This window comes from Pongo abelii, chromosome X, assembly GCF_028885655.2.
Source record: "Pongo abelii isolate AG06213 chromosome X, NHGRI_mPonAbe1-v2.0_pri, whole genome shotgun sequence".
Lineage (NCBI taxonomy): Eukaryota > Metazoa > Chordata > Mammalia > Primates > Hominidae > Pongo > Pongo abelii.
In genome coordinates, this window is record NC_072008.2 from 8,605,668 (window position 1) to 8,624,949 (window position 19,282).

General features: G+C 38.1%; 1 protein-coding gene across 3 annotated transcripts in view; it reads right to left on the reverse strand.

Moving 5' to 3' along the window:
• Positions 1–19,282, reverse strand: part of ANOS1 (anosmin 1) — a 202,695-nt gene that overhangs the window by 52,278 nt on the left and 131,135 nt on the right. For all 3 annotated transcript variants that reach the window (XM_054544313.1, XM_054544312.1, XM_002831363.2), the window contains exons 4-6: positions 15,965–16,187; positions 6,832–7,016; positions 4,310–4,439 (exon numbers count right to left, since the gene is read on the reverse strand). In XM_054544313.1, coding sequence (XP_054400288.1) covers positions 4,310–4,439; positions 6,832–7,016; positions 15,965–16,187 — 538 coding nt within the window. The remainder of the gene's footprint in view (positions 1–4,309; positions 4,440–6,831; positions 7,017–15,964; positions 16,188–19,282) is intronic.

Sequence of the window (19,282 nt, forward strand, 5' to 3'; positions counted from 1 at the left end):
CTGGCACAGTTTCAGTTCTGGAGCAAACAGGGATAAATGGGCATTTATTGAATGAAAATGCACCATTTTCTGAAACACCACGGTCATTGCAGTTATTATGAAAATGTTGTTCTATCTCTCACTTTGACAAATACACCTGATATGGTTTGGCTGTGTCCCCACCGAAATCTCAACTTGAATTGTATCTCCCAGAATTCCCACATGTTGTGGGAGGGATCCAGAGGGAGGTAATTGAATCATAGGGACAGGTCTTTCTCGTGCTATTCTAGTGATAGTGAGTAAGTCTCACGAGATCTGATGGGTTTATCAGGGGTTTCTGCTTTTGCTTCTTCCTCATGTTCTCTTGCTGCCACCATGTAAGAAGAGTCTTTCGCCTCCCACCATGATTCTGAGGCCTCCCCGGCCATGTGGAACTCTAAGTCCAATTAAGCCTTTTTTGTTCCCAGTTTTGGGTATGTCTTTATCAGCAGCATGAAAACAGACTAATACAACACCAAAAATTTACACTTCCATATGTCTCAATTTGAGGTGCATCCCAAATGTTAGTTCTTGCAGTCTTACAAACCAAAAATGTAAGCACTGAATTCATAGTAGATTCCATTATGTTTTCCGTAAAGATGCATCACAGAATTACGGGAGTTTAACAAATCAGTAAAATGGTGGAAGACACTCCCTCCAGGATATGTCTAAAGGAGACTTAACCAGTACACTAACAAGATGCTGCCACATCTTTCCCTACCTTCCTCAAGCTCATCAAATGTAGAAAAGAGCCTCACTGGGAAAAAGTGTCTTTAACAACTTTTTTGAAATATATAATTTCCATACCATAAAATTCTCTCATCTTAAGTGCTCACTGACATTCTTATATTTACTGTGTTGTGTAACCATCACCATCACTGGGTTCTAGAATGAGTCCATCAACCCAAAAAGATTGATCCTTCATCCCTTACTGAGAAAATTTAAAGGTAGAAACAACAACACAACATTTTCTGTCTTTACCTTCTCTTTTTATTACTCTTGTTTCATTTCCTCATATATTGAACAAGGATTTGTTGAGCAGCTACTATGTGTCAGGTACTGTTCTAGGCAGTGGGAATAAGAAGTAAAAAAGAAAACATATCTGGTCTTACGAAACACAGAAACAGACACACACATTCATCCTAATTGGATGCAAGGAGAAACAGTGGACAAGATTAACAAGCAAAATACTAAGGCAAGGTAGACAGTCATAACAGAAAATAAGAACAAAAATACAACACGGGCAATGTGGATTTGTTTGCTTGTTTGTTTATACATATAAGTAGCATGGCTAAAGATGGTTTTGCTGGAATAGAGATATTTGTATAAAGAAGGTGAGCCAGCCAGCCTTTCAACAATCTGAAGGAAGAGCATATCCCTGGTCCAGGACCAGGTAAATGCCAATATCCTGAAGCAAGGTAAAGATTATAGTATTCAGAGAACACAGAGGAGCCTAGCATGTTGAGCAGGAAAACAGGGAGGGTAGCGATGAAGTCTAAGAGGAAGGAGAAAGGGGGGTCAACTGGGTCTTAAAATCCATTGTAAAGAACATGGCTTCTACTCTGAATCAGACGGGGGAAGCTGCTGGGACACGTTGAGCAAAAAACTGTCGGGAAGTGGCTCAGATTTTAGTAGAATCACTCAGGTGGCCGTGTTGAGAGAAGACTAAAAAGGAGGGGATCCAGAAGTGGAAATCCGGAAGCAGGGATGAGAGGCCAGGGTCTGAAACCCAGGATCCGGAAGTGGGTATCCGAAAGCAGGAATGAGGGGCCAGGATCAGGAAACAGAATCCAGAAGCCTTAAGGCAGAAGCCAGGAGGCAGAAGTGGGGATGTGATTAGGAAGCTAATACAATTCCCAGTTAAAGACAGAACTGAGCTGATTAGGGGAAACACAGGGAAAGGTGAATCAAGGCAGATCTGAGGATTTGCGGTGGCTTGCAGAAAATGTTTAGAGTTGAGAATGACTGCAGGCCTCTTTTGCCACAAATTGCTGCAAGAGCAGCATTGCTGATTACTCAAGTGGAGGTTATTGAGAGAAAGAGTGCTTAAGGGGAAAGTCCTTAATTTCCCTGGGGATGCTCATATTTTCAGAAAGAGAGTAATCATTTATCGATCACTGTGACTGCTATGCTTTTGGCCCTTTTTTTTTTTTTTTTTTTTTTTCCAAATAGGCTTTTCTAAGGAATAGATTAAGTACCAAGCTGCAGGATACTCCCACTCTATAGGACTGCAGGTCAGATACATGGGTAATAAAAGAGGCAAAAGACACAGAATTAACTTTATTTCTACCTTTAAATTTTCCTGGTAAGCTATGAAGGATCTTATTGGGGTGATGCACTCATTCCAAAACTAGATGATGGTGATGGTTGCACAAGTCAGTAAATACTAAAAATCACTCAACTGTACACTTAAAATAAGTGATTTTTATGGTATAGAAATTATATTTCAATAAAGTTCTTTAAAACATTTTTCCCAGTGAGGCTCTTTTCAACGTTTGGTGAGAAAGAGAAAAGTGTGGAAAGATGTTGTCCCATCTTGTTAGTGATTAAGTCTACTTTAAAGATATCATAGAGGGAATGTCTACCACCTTTTGGCTGATATGTTAAACTCCCATCATTCTAGGACTCATCTTCACTGAAAATACAATGGAATCTTCCATGAATTCTGTACAGACATTTTTGGTTTGTAAAATTGCAAGAACTGAAGTTTGGGATGCTCCTCACAATGAGACATATGGAATGTGAATTTTGGGTATATTTGTAACAGTGACAGAACAACATTTTAATGAAAACTGCAATAGTTGCATTTTCATTCAATAAAAGTCCACTTAAATTTGGGAGATGCAGCTTCCATTCTAGATTACAAGTTGCTCCGATATACTAGAAAGTGTCAGGACAGCTTGGCCTCCCTACTTTCAGTTAGCACCCTCATGACCCTGGGGCTGTCAAAGGATCTCTGCCCAGATCCTGAGGATCTTGTGATAGTAAGGCTCTGTAACAAATCATGAGAGCAAAACCACCCTGGTCACCTCCACTAGGCAGGAGGTGCCACTGCAACTCTTACAGGAAATTAATTCAGCATCTGTCTCTAGAGGCGGAGAACCACTTCTGTCTGAGGTCTGATTTTGCAGTCTTATTCACAGAGCACCAGCCCACATCCTGTAGGCAACTGAACAGATGGTAATACATTTTGACCAGAACATCTCTGGATCACATTTGAACCATGAAACCCAAGGTGAAGCATTCTGAGGCTTTTTATTGATAACTACCTCCTAACTCACAATTAATTATTTATTTCACTTGCCTCTCTAAATTTTCAAATCACTTGGAGACAGAGTCTTAAGACAAGGTTTGATGTCTTTATTTACCATTTCACTTTAAAGTTTGCTTAGTTCATGAATTTGCCTCCCTGGGGAGAAAAAAAAAAGTGTTTTTTTGTTTGTTTGTTTGTTTTTTTAAAAAATGAGGCTTTTAAATGTAAGGTTACAGTATTCGTTAATGTCACAATAAATAAATTTACTTCAAATAAAATAAATTTAAATTAGCTTCTGTGTAAGAAGATGACTTGTTATTAGTAAGAGAACAATGTAACTAATCTGTATTTATGAAACCAGATCCGTATAATTAGTCAAGCAGATGTCTAATTAATTTGGAAGGTACACAGCCATATGGATGCAACTAGAAAAATAAACCTGAAGATATTATTAATAGCTGGTCAAATTATGTCCCTCAACCATCACAGATTAACCACAAATGTAACACACTGTTCATCTGATTACACAGAGGTTTTAAAATATCAAGGCAGTCAGAACTGAACAAAATTATAGCAATGATTAAATGACTCAGGAGGGGTTTAAATTCTAGATGTTATAAAGCAAACGTAGGAGTCAAATTCACTTTCAATTTAACAATTATTTCAAGAAAGGCTATTTTGTCTAGAATAGCTAAAATTCAGTCTTTCTCTTTGAAAATCAATTGAATGGTGTTTGATACAGAATATCTTAAAGCAAAATCTCAACAGATGTTGATAATGAAAACCCCGCACCACTTCAAAGTTTAAAAAAAACTCCCTTATGTTATCTTCTATGATATACTGCAGGTAAAATTCCAATTTTGTACTTAGCCATAAATGTACATGGTACCTTCAAACATATCTGGTCCCATTCTCTAAAACAGCAAAGCCACCTGTTGACTAATTATAAATATGAACATAGAGACAGTGAATCTGCATTCCATGTGTGCCTGGGAGCAAGGATAGTATTCTGTGTCTGCGAAGAAAAGGAAGACTGACCTTTGGAAGAACGGAAGTGTTTGCTGGGGGCAGTGAAGCCTCGAGTTCCATGCACATTCACAGCAGCCACTCGAAACTGGTACCATCGGCTGGGTCTTATGTCAGTCAGTTGAACTCGCTCGTCTGTGGTCTGAGGGGACATGTCACAGAGCACAGGGAACATGTCAATTTTTATTCCGACATGTTAGTTGGATCTGTTTAGAAAAATAACTAACCCATCAGCCAATGCAACTCAGTCTGTCTTCCTCCTGATAAGAGGGTCTTATCATGCCCAGTTATGAAGAAAGCTGTCAGGGAACAAAGAACCACTGATATTTCACCCCAAAGAATTAAACATCTCTTGAAGTCAAAACCTTATGACAAGAGCTTGGGCTATTTTTAAATCTGGTGACTAATTACAGCATTTGAGATATTCAATCAATACAGAATATTTATGTATAGTAATTGTTACATTACAGCAAGAAGATGAAATCATCTTCAGATTATAGAAAGAAAATGTCTTTTTAACTCACATGTCAAATATAACTGTAAAATAGGTATAACAACCCACATGCAACCCACTAGCAATTTCTGGAAGTAAATTATAACCCAAGCCACTGTTTAAAAATCTCTTGAGTAAGTCACATAACATCTATGAAGAACCAGTCCTGATCTAAAAGGGTGAGATGTGTTAGCATATATTTGTTCAATAAAATGCCCAAAAGGAAAAAAATAGACACTGGGGAAGATCAGAAGGTTTTGCTGTATCTAGTGCTACAATTTTAAGATATCAAATAACTTTAACAGTCTTCATACTATATACCTGCTTTCAACAATGTTCTGTGTTTTGTTTCCATTGGTAGATCTGAAAACCTTTGCCTTGAATTCCAAGAAATAACCATCTACAGTCTATGCCCTCATCTACACCAGGTGCCGAACTCAACTTGGATCTGTGGATGAAACTAAGGAAACAGGACTGGATTTGAACACTCCCAAACTTCAGATTATAATAACCTCAGCTTAAAATAACTTAATGTGAAAATGACTGTCATGTTTACATCAATATCTAAAAGAAGCTGAACATTTCTGAGATCAAAGGAAGAATATGAACTCTTACATGTGGCTTTCTACCTGATTTGGCAGACTTTGAGAAAACACTTTCAACTTCATCATTTAGAGTTTCAGCTGTGAATTTAAAAAGCTTAAAGTCAGCATGGTATCCACAGCGTTTAGCAGAGAAGGAAGTATTACATGTAGCATTAACAGTAAAAAATAATACCAGCAACAATAATAAAAGAGCTTTTCACTTTCCAAAAATCTTTTGGAGATAAAAGAGATGATCTTATTGCTGGTTACTTTCATAAATCTTTAAGTAATTTGGAAAAATTAGAAATGAATCTGTACCATGATTTATGAAAGCATGCCGTGTAAATCAAATGGAATTTCAGGCTGTATTCTGATTAGCTTTATGTTTTACTGAAGCAAATTTTTTTATATAAAATATAGGTATAGAATAGAATTACTAAATTTATTTAACCAGTTTTTTTTTTCTAATTTAATGTTGTGTTTTTACATCAAACTTCTTATTTATTTTGGGGTCTTTACATTGTTTTACTTTAGTGCTTAACCCCTTTGAGATACTGCTATTTAGAAGATATTCTTTTCCCAAACACCTAAATATTGACATTTATTTTACATTTACTGAAAAAAAAAATAGGAATCTAGTCCTTGGAAAAAAATGATCTAATCAACAGAAGGTGAGATTTTTTTTTCGTATAGACATAGATGTGGAGAAGGCATTTTAGTTGTCTAAAGGCATGAAACAGTTTCACATTCAGAATCTGTTACTTTTTATATCCATGTAGGGTTTTTGTGGGGGGGGGGAGGGGGGGTAGCAGCTGGTACTGGATTTAACAGCTCTTAAAAAGAAAGAAAATATTTTGCTTTTCTCATCAACAAGACAGAAGAGGAGGAAGCACTCTCTGGGAGTGTTGTCATGCAGGTGGTATATCAGTTTTTAAGTTGACTAAGACAAAAGAAGAAAGCACTTAGTGAAGATTTATGGGCTGCTGGCTATGTCCCACTAAGTAATTTTGTGATACAAATCTTATCCCATGCTCCTAAAGTTTGTGGGTGGAATAAAGGTGTAAATGCAGGAGAAACAGAAGAGAAGGCATTTAGATTATTAAATGTCAAATTAGTCCTTATAATGTTGCATTTCCCTTACTCTAGTTGGCTTTGAGTTTAGCTGAGGAAAATGTGGTTCTTGGAGAAAATACATGTGAATAATCAGGTTATAAAATTATCTCCCTTCCATGTGTATTTGAACAAATTAAGCCAATGGTCAAGTTTCTGAGCACGTTCATTTGTATCTATGAACCTCATCCTCTCTTTAGAAGACCCCTATGATGTTCATTTCATATCTGAGTAATTTATTTCTGTAGTCAAGCTATTTTGGGGCATAGCAAGTTAATTTTATGTGCGTAGGTATGTAGGAGACACTACCTCCAGGATGAAAATCAAAGTCTATATGAGGTTCTTACCTGGGCCACTGTCTGCCAGTGAGTGGCATCATCTTCGCTAGGATGGATTCCATAATTCCATCTTCTTTGTACCACATAGATCACAGGCTCAATAGAAATATTGAATTTCGAGGACCACTTAACCTCCAGCTGTCCAGACTGCAGTTCTGTAAATCGTAACTCTTTTCTGGGCTTCAGGGGGACACCTGAAACAGGACCGTATCAATTAAAACAATCTGCGTGTGACTCAAATTGAAGTAAAAGTTGAGGAAGAACAAATATGGAAGAGATGAATCTGATCTGATGACAACTGAGATTTCCTTTCATAAAAGTGGCCTCTCCATACAGGGTTTCACATCTGAAGTCTTCTGACACTCCGTTCAGCTATTTGCTCCTTTTTCTTTTAACTTTTTTTTTTTTTTAATAAGACAGTCTAAAGTGATTCCTGATTCTGTAACAAGTGGCTTATTCCCTAGTAATCTCTAGAGCAATCATTTCATGTGCATTCTTTTGAATAAATCATGTTACAAGGTTGTTTCACTTGAGGTTAACATGGAATTCACACTAGGAGATCATTATAAAGAGTTTCAAGTCATTTTCCCATTTTTTATCACGCTCTGTGTCTATTGATATATCTTAAGGTCATTATAACATGGTTTCCAGATTTGATCTTCCTTCTTTCTCAGGGAGTTTTTCATTTAAGGAAAACACTGCAAAGCAAAATCTCTTCATGTGAAATCTCCTAAGAGTGATTTCCAAAGTTCAAGTCTTTTGGATTCCCCAATCAATTGCTCAAGCATTCCCCTATAGTCTTAATGGCTTAACATTAGAAAATAATGAATTTATAATGTTTGGTTTTGGCATGAGTGAGTGCGCTGCTTCAAAAGTTTCTCACAGGTGTTTCATTTTAAAGCAGTTAATCATTCTGATTTCTTTATCACCTTCTGTATATGCAAGTTGTCTGGCAACTGATACATTGAAGAGCCACAGTTCAAAATAGCAGGCATTTCAGAAAGGGAATTTGTAAAGAAATTTGTAATACTAATAGAATATGCAAAATTAACTGAATGAAATAGAATCTATGGCTCCATGATGGTGAATGCCATCAACACCAAGAACACCAATTACCATTAATAGCATTTTCTGTCCACAATGGTCATTTGCTGAAAGCCTTGAAAACTCATTTCAAAAGCTAGTTAAGAATGCTCTATTTCTTCTTCCATTTTGTAAGTTTAAACACAGAAGAAACTGGAAAATGTGCAAACACCAAATGCAAATAAGGTTTGATGCATGTTAACATGGTTGAATTTCAACTCCTGTTTCATTTTGATCTTAATTCATGGTAAGTCTTGTTTAAGAAAATTTTAAAGTCATCAAAGATTTGGATGGATGGAATTGAATACTTTTTTTAAAGCATATTTATATATGGTCAAAAGTCATTAATCTAAAAAAAACCAGTTTCTGGAGAAAATGTTTACTGTACCTATTGCAGTCTCCTTTATTACTGATGGGTCATGGCTGAGTAGTGACCTTTAGTTTACAATAAATTTGTCTCATCTGATCCTCACTGTGAGTTTGTGAAGTGGGTAAAGGGTTAATTATCTACATGTTGAACAGGAGATAATTGAATCTAAGGAATATTAAATTAGTTGCCTGGGACTACAATCTGATCTCAGGTTTCTCTCTGAATTATCTGCTGCTTTCTACATTTCATATTAGAAAAGGCCACATAGAGAGATAGAGAAAAGAGGTGGTTTTGATAGATATGCAAATCCCTTGGACATTCTTATTCTAAGATCCTCAGCTTTCCTGGTGGATCTGGAACTTCACCAAGTCAGTCTTTGACTCCTGTTCTGCCATGACATGCATTTATTTCAAGCTTGTATTGTAAACTTTTCATCTCAGTGCATAACCATAGCAATGGGGGTATCTTGACTTGGATGATTAGCATATTGCTGCTAAGCAAATGTTTTTCCAGTCTCTCTCTAATCCCTGGCTAAGCTGCAGACCATCTTTTCCACCTGCCTGCTGAATTTCTCTGTCCCAGATATGTCCCTTCTCCTGGGATATCTATCTTTATGACAACTTTATTCTTTAGGATGTCTAAGGGATCTTAGAACCTTTTTGATATGTTCTTGCAGCTAACAACATTTAGTTGTCTTACTGCATAGTACATTTTCAAGAATTATCAAATCATTCTGTCGCCATGACGGCCACCTGACTTTACTCCCTTCCTTGTTCCGACCTTTCAACCTATTTCCCTGCATCTCAATCTCTTTTTCTACTGTCCCCTTATTGGTACTTTGGGGTTATTTTTCTAAAGTAGAAGCGAGGTTCTCTCCTTCAGCTTCCCAAACTCTTTAATTGCATCCCATTCTCTATAGAATGAAGGGAAACTTCTTGGCATCCCCTTCAAGGCATCCTTCTTCATAATTGGCTACCACTTATTTGTCAATCTATCTCCTGGTACATCTTTAATTTTTTGTCACAGATATTATCTTTAAACCCAGCTTTCCTACAAACACACTGCCAGGTATTTAATAATACCATGGCCTGTTTATGTTTTTGTTTGTTTGTTTGGTTTCATTCTGAAATGTCTTGCCTTCTGCTTTCTAACTGTAGGCCCTTGAATATTTCCAGGCTCGGACCAAATGCCACCCCTCTGTGACACTTCCCCTAAACTTCTCAATTGGAAATAAAGGCTTTATTCTTTTGCCCCCCTTCAATGTTGAGCCTGTAACTGTCAAGACATGCATTTAACTGCCTCTTGCTGCAGCAAATTCATTTAATGATGCCTGTCTTCCCATTAAGCCACAGCCCCCAGACATCAAAAACCATGTCTCCTTCATTCCCGCACCTCACAATGTCCCAGAAGAGAACATTCTGCAATAGCAAATGTTCAATGAACAGTCAATGTTTGCTGAACGAATAGCCAAACCCACTTTCTTATTCTTCACTCAAGAATATGTCTGTGGAAATAAGAGACTAGTGCAACATTTATGCAAACCACTGCAACAATGGTAATCCCTACTGTGTTTGAAAGTCACCTAGGGAAGGGTGAAGATTTATCATAAGTATTCTGTACTACCATCTTTATCATATATTGTTTCAAGCAACTCAGATCTCTTTTCCAGCATGGTCTTATTTCTCACATGTACATTCACTCTGTTTTTTAAAAAGATAAATACCAGAAAATAAAGCAATGCCAAAATGTTTACAAGATAGAACGTTTTTATTACATTGACCATAGGACTTTCCCATTAAAAACAAAAAAAAAGAAGACCAATTCCTGATCGGAGAGAAATCCCAAAGTTAACTGATTTTAATAGAAGCAGCTCTGTATGTTTTGTGTCAAGAAAAAAGCCACCAAAATTTGTTCAGAGTGATGAAAAACCAATCTCAACAAGGTGATCATTTAGTATCATTCTTGCATTGAAGGTTGGCCTGCATATGCCAGACAAATAGTTCTACCGAAGGGGATAAGGCGAGAGAGAGTAGCCGCAGAGAACATTTCATGATTTACTTGATTCCTTGGTGCATAGTAAAAAAAATGATGACCAATTCTTCAAACTCATAGAGCACATTCTCCAAGACTTCTGAATCTACCTTTCTCTTTGGCTTTCCGATGTGTAATCTTCTAGAGTAAATACAGCTACAGTAAATAGCCTCTGAAGTAACCTGAACTCACCAGAAGCCAATCCAAGCAGCCCAGTGCCCTCGCTGTAAGGTTTTAATCTTGAATAGCATTCAAGGACCAACAGCCTTAATCAAATGTAATGAGCATCAGGGCGATGTCAGTTCAAATTTCTTCATTTAAAAATCTCTTTAATTATGATGAAGCATGACCCTGCAATTTGCATGTTAAGAAATGGTCCATCTGCTTTCCATTAAAGTCAGTTGGCTCCTTTGATTGGAAGTAACTCCAGCGCTCTACTGTAATTGTGTGCAGATGGGGCTCAGCCCCCCTCAAGACCTCCAGCCCTCACTGCTGGTGTGCACAGTCCTCACTGGCTGAACCAGCATCCCAACTGCATAGCCAGATGTATAGACTGGATCTCTTCTCAATGTGTTTTTTATTATGTAAATGATTAGCATTTTTCTCTTTAAAATTATTTTTGAACAAATTCGTCATCTGAAATCTAAATGATTCTGTTGAAAAATTTGCAAACGTTATCATATGGCAAACTGCAATATGTGACGTCCAGTTTTTTTCTTTGAAATGCAAGAAATATTCTGCTGAAATCAAAGGAACAGAAACCCAATGCTTTTTAAAAATGTTGAAAATATATGGATAGAAAAATCAATCAGGATAAGCAATCTACAGTTGCATACTCATTGTGAGATTTTATTATTACTATTAATTTTTATCATGAATCTAAATGATATAAAAATGTAGCAAGATGTATTGTTCTAGTGATTTAATCACTACTTGATATCTCTCGTAAAGGTAATTAGAACTCTAGAATTTGTATTTACATCACATTAAGGCATTGGGCTACTGGATGCAAAATGTTGAAAATTTATTTGTGAGAAGTTGTATAAATCTATTTCCAGAGGTCTGAAGTTTAAATATTTTATATATTAATTATTTGTCGAAATATTAAATCAACTCTATGATTGGGTCTTTTTGAAAAGAAACAGACTGAGGTACAGTTAAGTCTTGGTTTATCCATGGCAAAAGGAAACTATAGGTCACAAATTAGTCTGAATCTTTACGTTTGTAAAATTTTTTAACTTTTCTTTCTCCCTGCCCAAACCATTTTTGCTACAGTTGGAAGCCAAGAGAGGCAGTGGGATTTGGCAACAAAATAGTAAAATATATCACCCTCTGGAGGAAAGATTGTCTCACCAAGCCATAAAATAGACTTAGAAAGGAAATAGAAATAGAAAGGAAAAACGAAGTGCCCCCAAATGCACTCATTTGTATTCTACCTGCAGACTTCCTACAACTATATGAAGTTTTGCATTTCATAGAACTAGTACCAGCAGGCATCTCCAATCATTTTAATATTTCCAGACCTTCATTTTGATGCTAATAATTTTATTTAAAAAGTAAAAGAAAGGATCTCTGCTGTTTGTTTTAAACCATAGTCTATGAAGGTTAACTTATTTCCAGGCATCAGTTAAGTGCAGTTCTTACAGCATAGCCCAAAATCATATTTTCAAGACACCCATCGCTTTCAAAAACTCAAGTGAGCTCTTGAAGCTCTTGAAGCTTCTTGAAGCTATAAAACCAGTACTTTCTATCTTCCCTTCCACAAACACAGCAGACCAAACAGAAAATATGTATGAGTTTTTATAATTTAAAAATATTTTTAAAAATTAATTCGTTAAGTAATAAAATGAAATATATACAGAGGTTGGTAAATGTCCATTTATTTAAAGGTTAGAAAAACAATTTGCCCACTTAAAGAGTATTGTGAGCATGACAATCTCAGTAATAAACTACTGGACAATGTGGGGGGTTAGTGTCACATGGATCCTTGCACCCCAATGCCCATTATAGATGACAGCAAATAGTAGGGACTCCATAAATGTGTATTCAACTGAAATGTGTCAATACTTCTCCATCCAAGTGACAGCAGCCCCTTGTAAAGGTAAACCGGGCAAAATGTTAAGAAAATGTTATTTCGGATTTCCAAAGAGCACTATGCAACACTTTAATACATAAAAAAATGAATGAATGAGGAACTTCAGGTTTTCAATATTTATCCCATAGAATTTGGTTCTCCATATAGCACACTCTGTATCTAGTTTTATACGCTTCAACTCTACAATGTAAAAACAATCCCATGTTATTCATTAGCCTAAAATGATTCATAAAGTAGTGATTTTGTTAGATTAAAAATATTCTATATTGACAAATCTTTTAGTTGGCCTATTAGATAGACAGGTAGATAACAGATTTAGATACATTTTGGGACAGGGTCTCACTCTGTTGCCCAGACTGGAGTGCAGTGGCATGATCATGGCTCATTGTAACCTCGAATTCCTGTGCTCAAATGATCCTCCCACCTCAGCCTCCCAAGTAGCTATGACTACAGGCACATGCCACCATGATGAGCTAATTTTATTATGTTTGTAGAGATAGGGATATCTTGCCATCTTGCCCAGGCTACTCTTGAACTCCTGCCTCAGCCTCCCAAAGTGCTGGGATTAAAGGGGTGAGCCACTGTGCCAGACCTTAGTTAGCCTATTATATCATAACACAACCATGCCAAGTGAGTGTTTCCATTAGAGATCCATACATTCAAAATAAAAATGACAGGAGAGCTAGCCCAGATGGGAGCAGATGTTAGATCTATTTCTGCTACCTACTACCAAATCACTTAGGCATAGCCTGCAACCTCTGTTTCAGCAGCTGTGAACAGAGAGCAGGACTAGATAATCTCAACCCACCATGACTCCCACTCTTATTGAAGAAAACAACTACACAGACCTAGCAGAGACAGACAGAGGGAGGCAATCTTATTTCACATTAGTTTGTTTGGGGCAATAAGAAGGTATCTTGGAGGTAGGAAAGACAGTGATCACGAGTATCCTAAGATTGCAGGTTGGTTTGTGCGCTAACTGGGCACATGGTTTTCTCCTTGCAAAGCCAAGGGATGGGTTGGAACAGACACTTTCCCTGGGGCTTGTGTACATCAGTCCCCCTCTCCTCTTTTGAGTGAAGAAGCAGCTGGACTCCAGGTTGGGAATGCCAAAAGGGACTTCAAATGCCTCATTAGCTAAGATGATGAAGGAGTTGCTACAGGCTCTATTTGCCCTCCTTTTACACACACTAACATATTCACAGACACTGTCAAAGCTCCCAGGACATGAAAACCAGCCTTCCTTGAGGGACTACTGAAGAAAGCAAGAAAAAAATATCTACCTGCATATATATATATCTCTCTCTTTTTTTGCAAAATAACAATCTATTAACTTGACTGTCTTCATTATGCAAAAGTCATTGTCAGGTTAACAGAGTCTGTTTATTCTATTTGTAGTTGATTCCCATTGATTCTCTCTCCACAAAAATCTAAGTTAAGAGCTAATTTGTAGTAGAAGAGTGACTTCAGTACTTTAACAAAAGTTCACCTGGTTTCGTTAAACGTAGTTTTACATTGAAAGTGTCTTTGCATACTTAATCATTTATTCTGGCCCTTTCTACAATATTCCCCTTATTCTCAAGTGAAACAGGCATATTTGAAATTCATACTAACTCTTCAGTCCTTTCATAAAAGTGCATATTTTAATTTATATTATCTCTTTAAAACACTATAGGTTTTACAAAAGGGTTTAAAAAGACCATTCCCAACGCATCCTATTTTTATGGTGAATGCTACTCATACATAGCATATTATCTTTAATGACAGATAAGATTTCATAATAACAGATGCTTTAAAAGTTAGATGGTTTTAAATTTCGCAAAAGTGACTTGCTGTAATTTAAAATAAGAGGCATGAACACAACAAAACTTTAAAACTATTAAAGAAACATCACTTGGTAAGAAGAGAAAAGCAGCGATTATTTTGAATGTAAGACGTAGTACTTATGGTGTGTTTCCAACGATAAAGAAAAAAAAAAACCAGTTGAATTACATAGATTTCAGAGGAAAGTATTCCCAAGTGGGAGCTAAAGGAAGATGGGACAGATACTTAACTTCTGGGAGATGTGAATTGTTGTAAGTGTTAGAGTAACATGGACTTCCAAAAATAGGCAGCCAGCACATAAATCAAAACTGGCATTGATGGTGAATACTTCTTTATACACATTTTTTTTAAGTACCAGTATTTAGAAACAATATGGATTTGGCATGTGTGTGTGAAAGACATAGAGAGAGAAAGACATCTGTTACTCTCTCTGTACTTTAATGAATACTGCCTACTGACTGACTCTATATTAGGGGTCCCCAGCTCCCAGGCCACTGACTGGTAGCAGTCTGTGGCCTGTTAGGAACTGGGTCACACAGCAGGAGGTAAGTGGTGGGTGAGTGGACAAAGCTTCATCTGTATTTACAGCCACTCCTCATCACTCACATTACCACCTGAACCTCCTATCAGATCATCAGCAGCTTTAGATTCTCATAGGAGCGTGAACCCTATTGTGAATTGCACATGTGAGGGATCTACGTTGCATGCTCTTTATGAGAATCCAATGCCTGATGATCTGTCACTGTCTCCCATCACCCCCAGATGGGACCATCCAGTTGCAGGAAAACAAGCCCAGGGTTCCCACCGATTCTACATGATGGTGAGTTGTATAATTATTTCATTACATATTACAATGTAATAATAATAGAAATAAAATGCACAATAAATGTAATGTGCTTGAATCATCCCAAAACCATCCCCTGCCCCCTCCCCCAACATGGAAAAATTATCTTCCATGAAACCAGTCCCTGTTGCCAAAAAGGTTGGGGACTGCTGCTCTATATAACTCTTCAATGAGACCCCCAAAATTAACAAAATATTGTATGTCACGGTGTATTTTGATGGTATCACAAACTATACCTAATACAATGGATTCATTTTGGCTTTAAAAGAGCTTAGTCCCATTTACAGAAAATGATCAGTAGCACTTGATATTAAGGAGCTAAGTGCTCTAGAAACGGCTTTTGAATATAAACTATTGCATTTGCTAAACTGTTTGATAAATTGAACCTCCATGTTTTGAGAAAGGGAAATCCTTTGTCTAGAATCTCAAGGTACTAATGAAAATATTTAAGATCTGTACAACGACACTAATGTTCTTGGGTCATATTGGCAGAAAAAGCACAATATCAGCATATTTCTTATGCATTTTTCAAGTGTGCTTCATCTCCCAGCCTATTTTCTAAGGATTTAAATCGATTTATTCCAGTGTACCTAGTAGAGCTTACTTGAATCAGTCTGACTGGAGAAAAAGAGAAAAATGTTCCTGAATTGTTGCTGTCCATCACATATGTCAAATTAAAAAGAATTAATACGAATGACTTGCTCTGCCCCACGTCGAGTTAATATGGCTAATCTTTATGGGTCTGTGAATATGTTAAGATGTCTGTATAAAATAAATTTTCTTAAGATTTTATGTTTTTTAGACTTTTCACACCTATGATGGACACCCTTCCCTAGGCACACACAGATACATGTTACACTGCATGTCTCTTCACACCCCCAGTGCTGCCCCTTACCTTTGTACAGAGTCTTGGGTACTTGACAGGTGTGTCCACACCCATTCGAACAACATTTCTTCACCCCAGAGCACTCATTGTCAACTTCGCAGCTTTCAACACAGGCAGCTGCAAATCCACTGGCTTTCTCAGGAGCCGGACAGTCCCCCTGCTTCACCAACAGGATGTATTTGAGGAACTCACAGCTGGTCAAGCATTCATAGCTCTTCTTGGGGAAGAGAGGCTAAGTCAAAGAAGAATTTTTAAAAATATTCCATTAAAGACACATGAAGTCTGATTTCCAAGACATCTGAAAGGAAGTTCAACATTTTTCCCCACCAAACCTTTGCTTGAATATTTGACAAAATGCATGTATTTGTTTTCTTTTCTCTTATCCAAGTGACATTTTGTGCTGATTTCTCAAAGGAACATAATCCATAAGTGATGATTTTATATTGCATGCAACAGACAAACACCATGTATATGTGCCCACATTCACAGATCATATATTCTACCTTGGTCAAAGATGTTTGTCAAAAAAACTGATTATAAATAGTCACAAAACCTGTTCAGTACAATTTGAGGGTCCTTTTTGGATTATATACATAACACTTTTAACACATCACTCTCTTTAATTTTTTCTTTCTCCTTTTCTTTTTACAGTTAAGGTCTCACTTTGTCACCCCAGGCTGGAGCGCAGTGGTGCAATCATAGTTCACTGAAGCCTTGAACTCCCAACCTCAGGCAATCCTCCTGCCTTAGCCTCCGAAGTTACTAGAACTACAGACACACACCACCATCCCTGGCTAATTTTTATTTTTTGTAGAGATGAGGTCTTGCTATGTTGCCCAGGGTGGTATTAAGTCCTGGCCTCCAGCAATCCTCCCACCCTTAGCCTCCCAAAGCACTGGGATTGCAGGCATGAGCCATTGCACCTGGCTATCTTCTCATATATCATAAATACTCATCAAAATAGCAGGAGCTCTATAAAACTTTACAATTCTTACAATGGTAACATATTTATTGGTATTGTATAGCACAGTTGTCTAAGCCTGCTAATTGAACATATTTCAATAATTTCCAGCCTTTATTATTAATATGGAATTGTCAATGAGTTGTGCAGTAGAAGAATGTGAATCTTCTTTAAAAATCAGCCCACACCTATGTTATCTGTGACATAGTTGGGGTCTGAACAGCATCTTGCTGAGGACATTTTGGTTGAGCCCAGAATCAATCAACCATTAGTGAGAATAGGAAGCCCTGGACTTATTAGAGGAATGCATTATTGAAAAAGCCTGAGTAATGTGAAAGAGCCATTTATCAAATGCCTATTTTTCCTTAGGAAAAAATGGTTCAGGACAGCACTCGGTCATCCCTAAGACAGGAGCTGCAATTGGAAGATAATGGCTTTTTTCTGCCACTGAACAGAGGAGTTGCTGAGACTTCTAAAAGCTGTCCCACCCAGGGAAAGAAAGGGAAGGATGCTCTCTGTGCTCTTGCCCTCCTTTTTCCTATGGAAGAGAATGGCCAAGACAGCCCCACCAGCACCAGCCCTCCACCCAGCCCTATCCCTAACCCTCTTTTTGCTTTCTAGAAGATGCCTGAAAAGATGATCACCATAACCCTAACTTTTACACTAAGCCTCCTTTTATCCTTATGGGAGATGGTTTCCATGATAACTACTATTCCATTAAAGACACATGAAGTCTGCTTGAATGTTTAACAAAATAGACGTATTTGTTTTCTTTTCTCCTATCAAAGTGACATTTTCTTTTATCAAAATGCATTTTCACCTGGAATGCCTGTGCATAGCCAGGTTAAATTTCATTGTCTCTTTTACCTGGGGGTGGCTATGTTGTTGTGAATGGAACATAATCAGCAAAGTTCTGTGCCACTGTGGACCGAGGCTTGCAGATGGTGGGGGATGGTGCCCCCGTGTTCTTCTTTATTAGCTGGATGTGGGTGGCACCACAGCTGTAGGGAATGAGGGAATGGTGGGGCCACTGGAGGAGAGATGCCAGAATGCTGTCTGCCCATATGGAGAAGGACAGCACCCTGCCGGGAACAGCTGCCTTGAACTGCTCCATGGGTATAAAGCAAGTACACATGTGTTTGAACTCTTGTACATGTCAAGCTCTGTTTGCTACAACCATTCAGGCTACCTGAACCAATGCAAAGGCCATCCAGTGAAGGGTTGCCATAGTTCCTCAACATTGGAAGTGGAAGATGAACAAGGAGGACACTTTCTGTTTATTTGATGTCACAACAGGGTTAGGAATATAAGAAATAAATGTGGTAGCTTTGGTGAACAGAAGTCTAGGGGGAGAATAGGAACATCATGCAGCTCAGCGCCAGCATGCTGCTTGATGCTCCACAGTGATCCCTAACCAGGGCTCATTACTGGTAACATCTGGAAACACCTGGGTTATACCTGAATGATACCTGGGGACACTCGCCTGTGTGCTGCCTGCTGCTCCTCCCTGATGACTAAATGTGGCTCTGCACCATCGTGACACCTGGGTAACACCAGGTCATCCCTACCATTGCCTGGTAATGCCTGGGCAACACCTGGATAACATCTGGTAAGACCAGCCCATGTGTTGCTGTTGCTTCTCAATAGTGATTGAATATGGCTCCCTACCACGAGGTAACACCTGCCAAACCTGCCAGCATGCTGCTGGCTACTCCTCACTGTTAAACAACCATGACCCTTTAGTCAGATAGGTGTCTGGTGGCACCCAGATACCCTGGAGACAGGAGGTTATCTAGGCAGGAGACTGAATGGTTTGGGTTATTAACCAGAGAGTATTTCACCTATAGTAGAGGTATGTTATAAAACAAACAAAAAAACCGGCCAGGCACGGTGGCACACGTCTGTAATCCCAGCACTCTGGGAGGCTGAGGTGGGTGGATCGCCCAAGGCCAGGAGTTCAAGACCAGTCTGGCCAACAGGGTGAAACCCCATCTCTACTAAACATACAAAAAAAAAAGTAGCTGGGCATGGTGGTGCACACCTGTGGTCCCAGCTACTTGAGAGGCTGAAGCAGGAGAATCGCTTAAGCCCGGGAGGTGGAGGTTGCAGTGAGCCGAGATTGCACCACTGCACTCCAGCCTGGGCAACCAAAGCGAGACTTTGTCTCAAAAAAAAAAAAAAAAAGAAATACTTGTATTAAATCTGGCAAGTGTTTCCTGCTTGGTAACTTGGAAATCACAGTGACTTAGTTTGCACCATGATATAATGAAATCAACTCAGTTCATACTCTTCATCTATGAAAACAGAGTATGAGTCAAGAATCAGATAAAGTTTGGATCCTCTATTCGTATATTATTCTAATTATC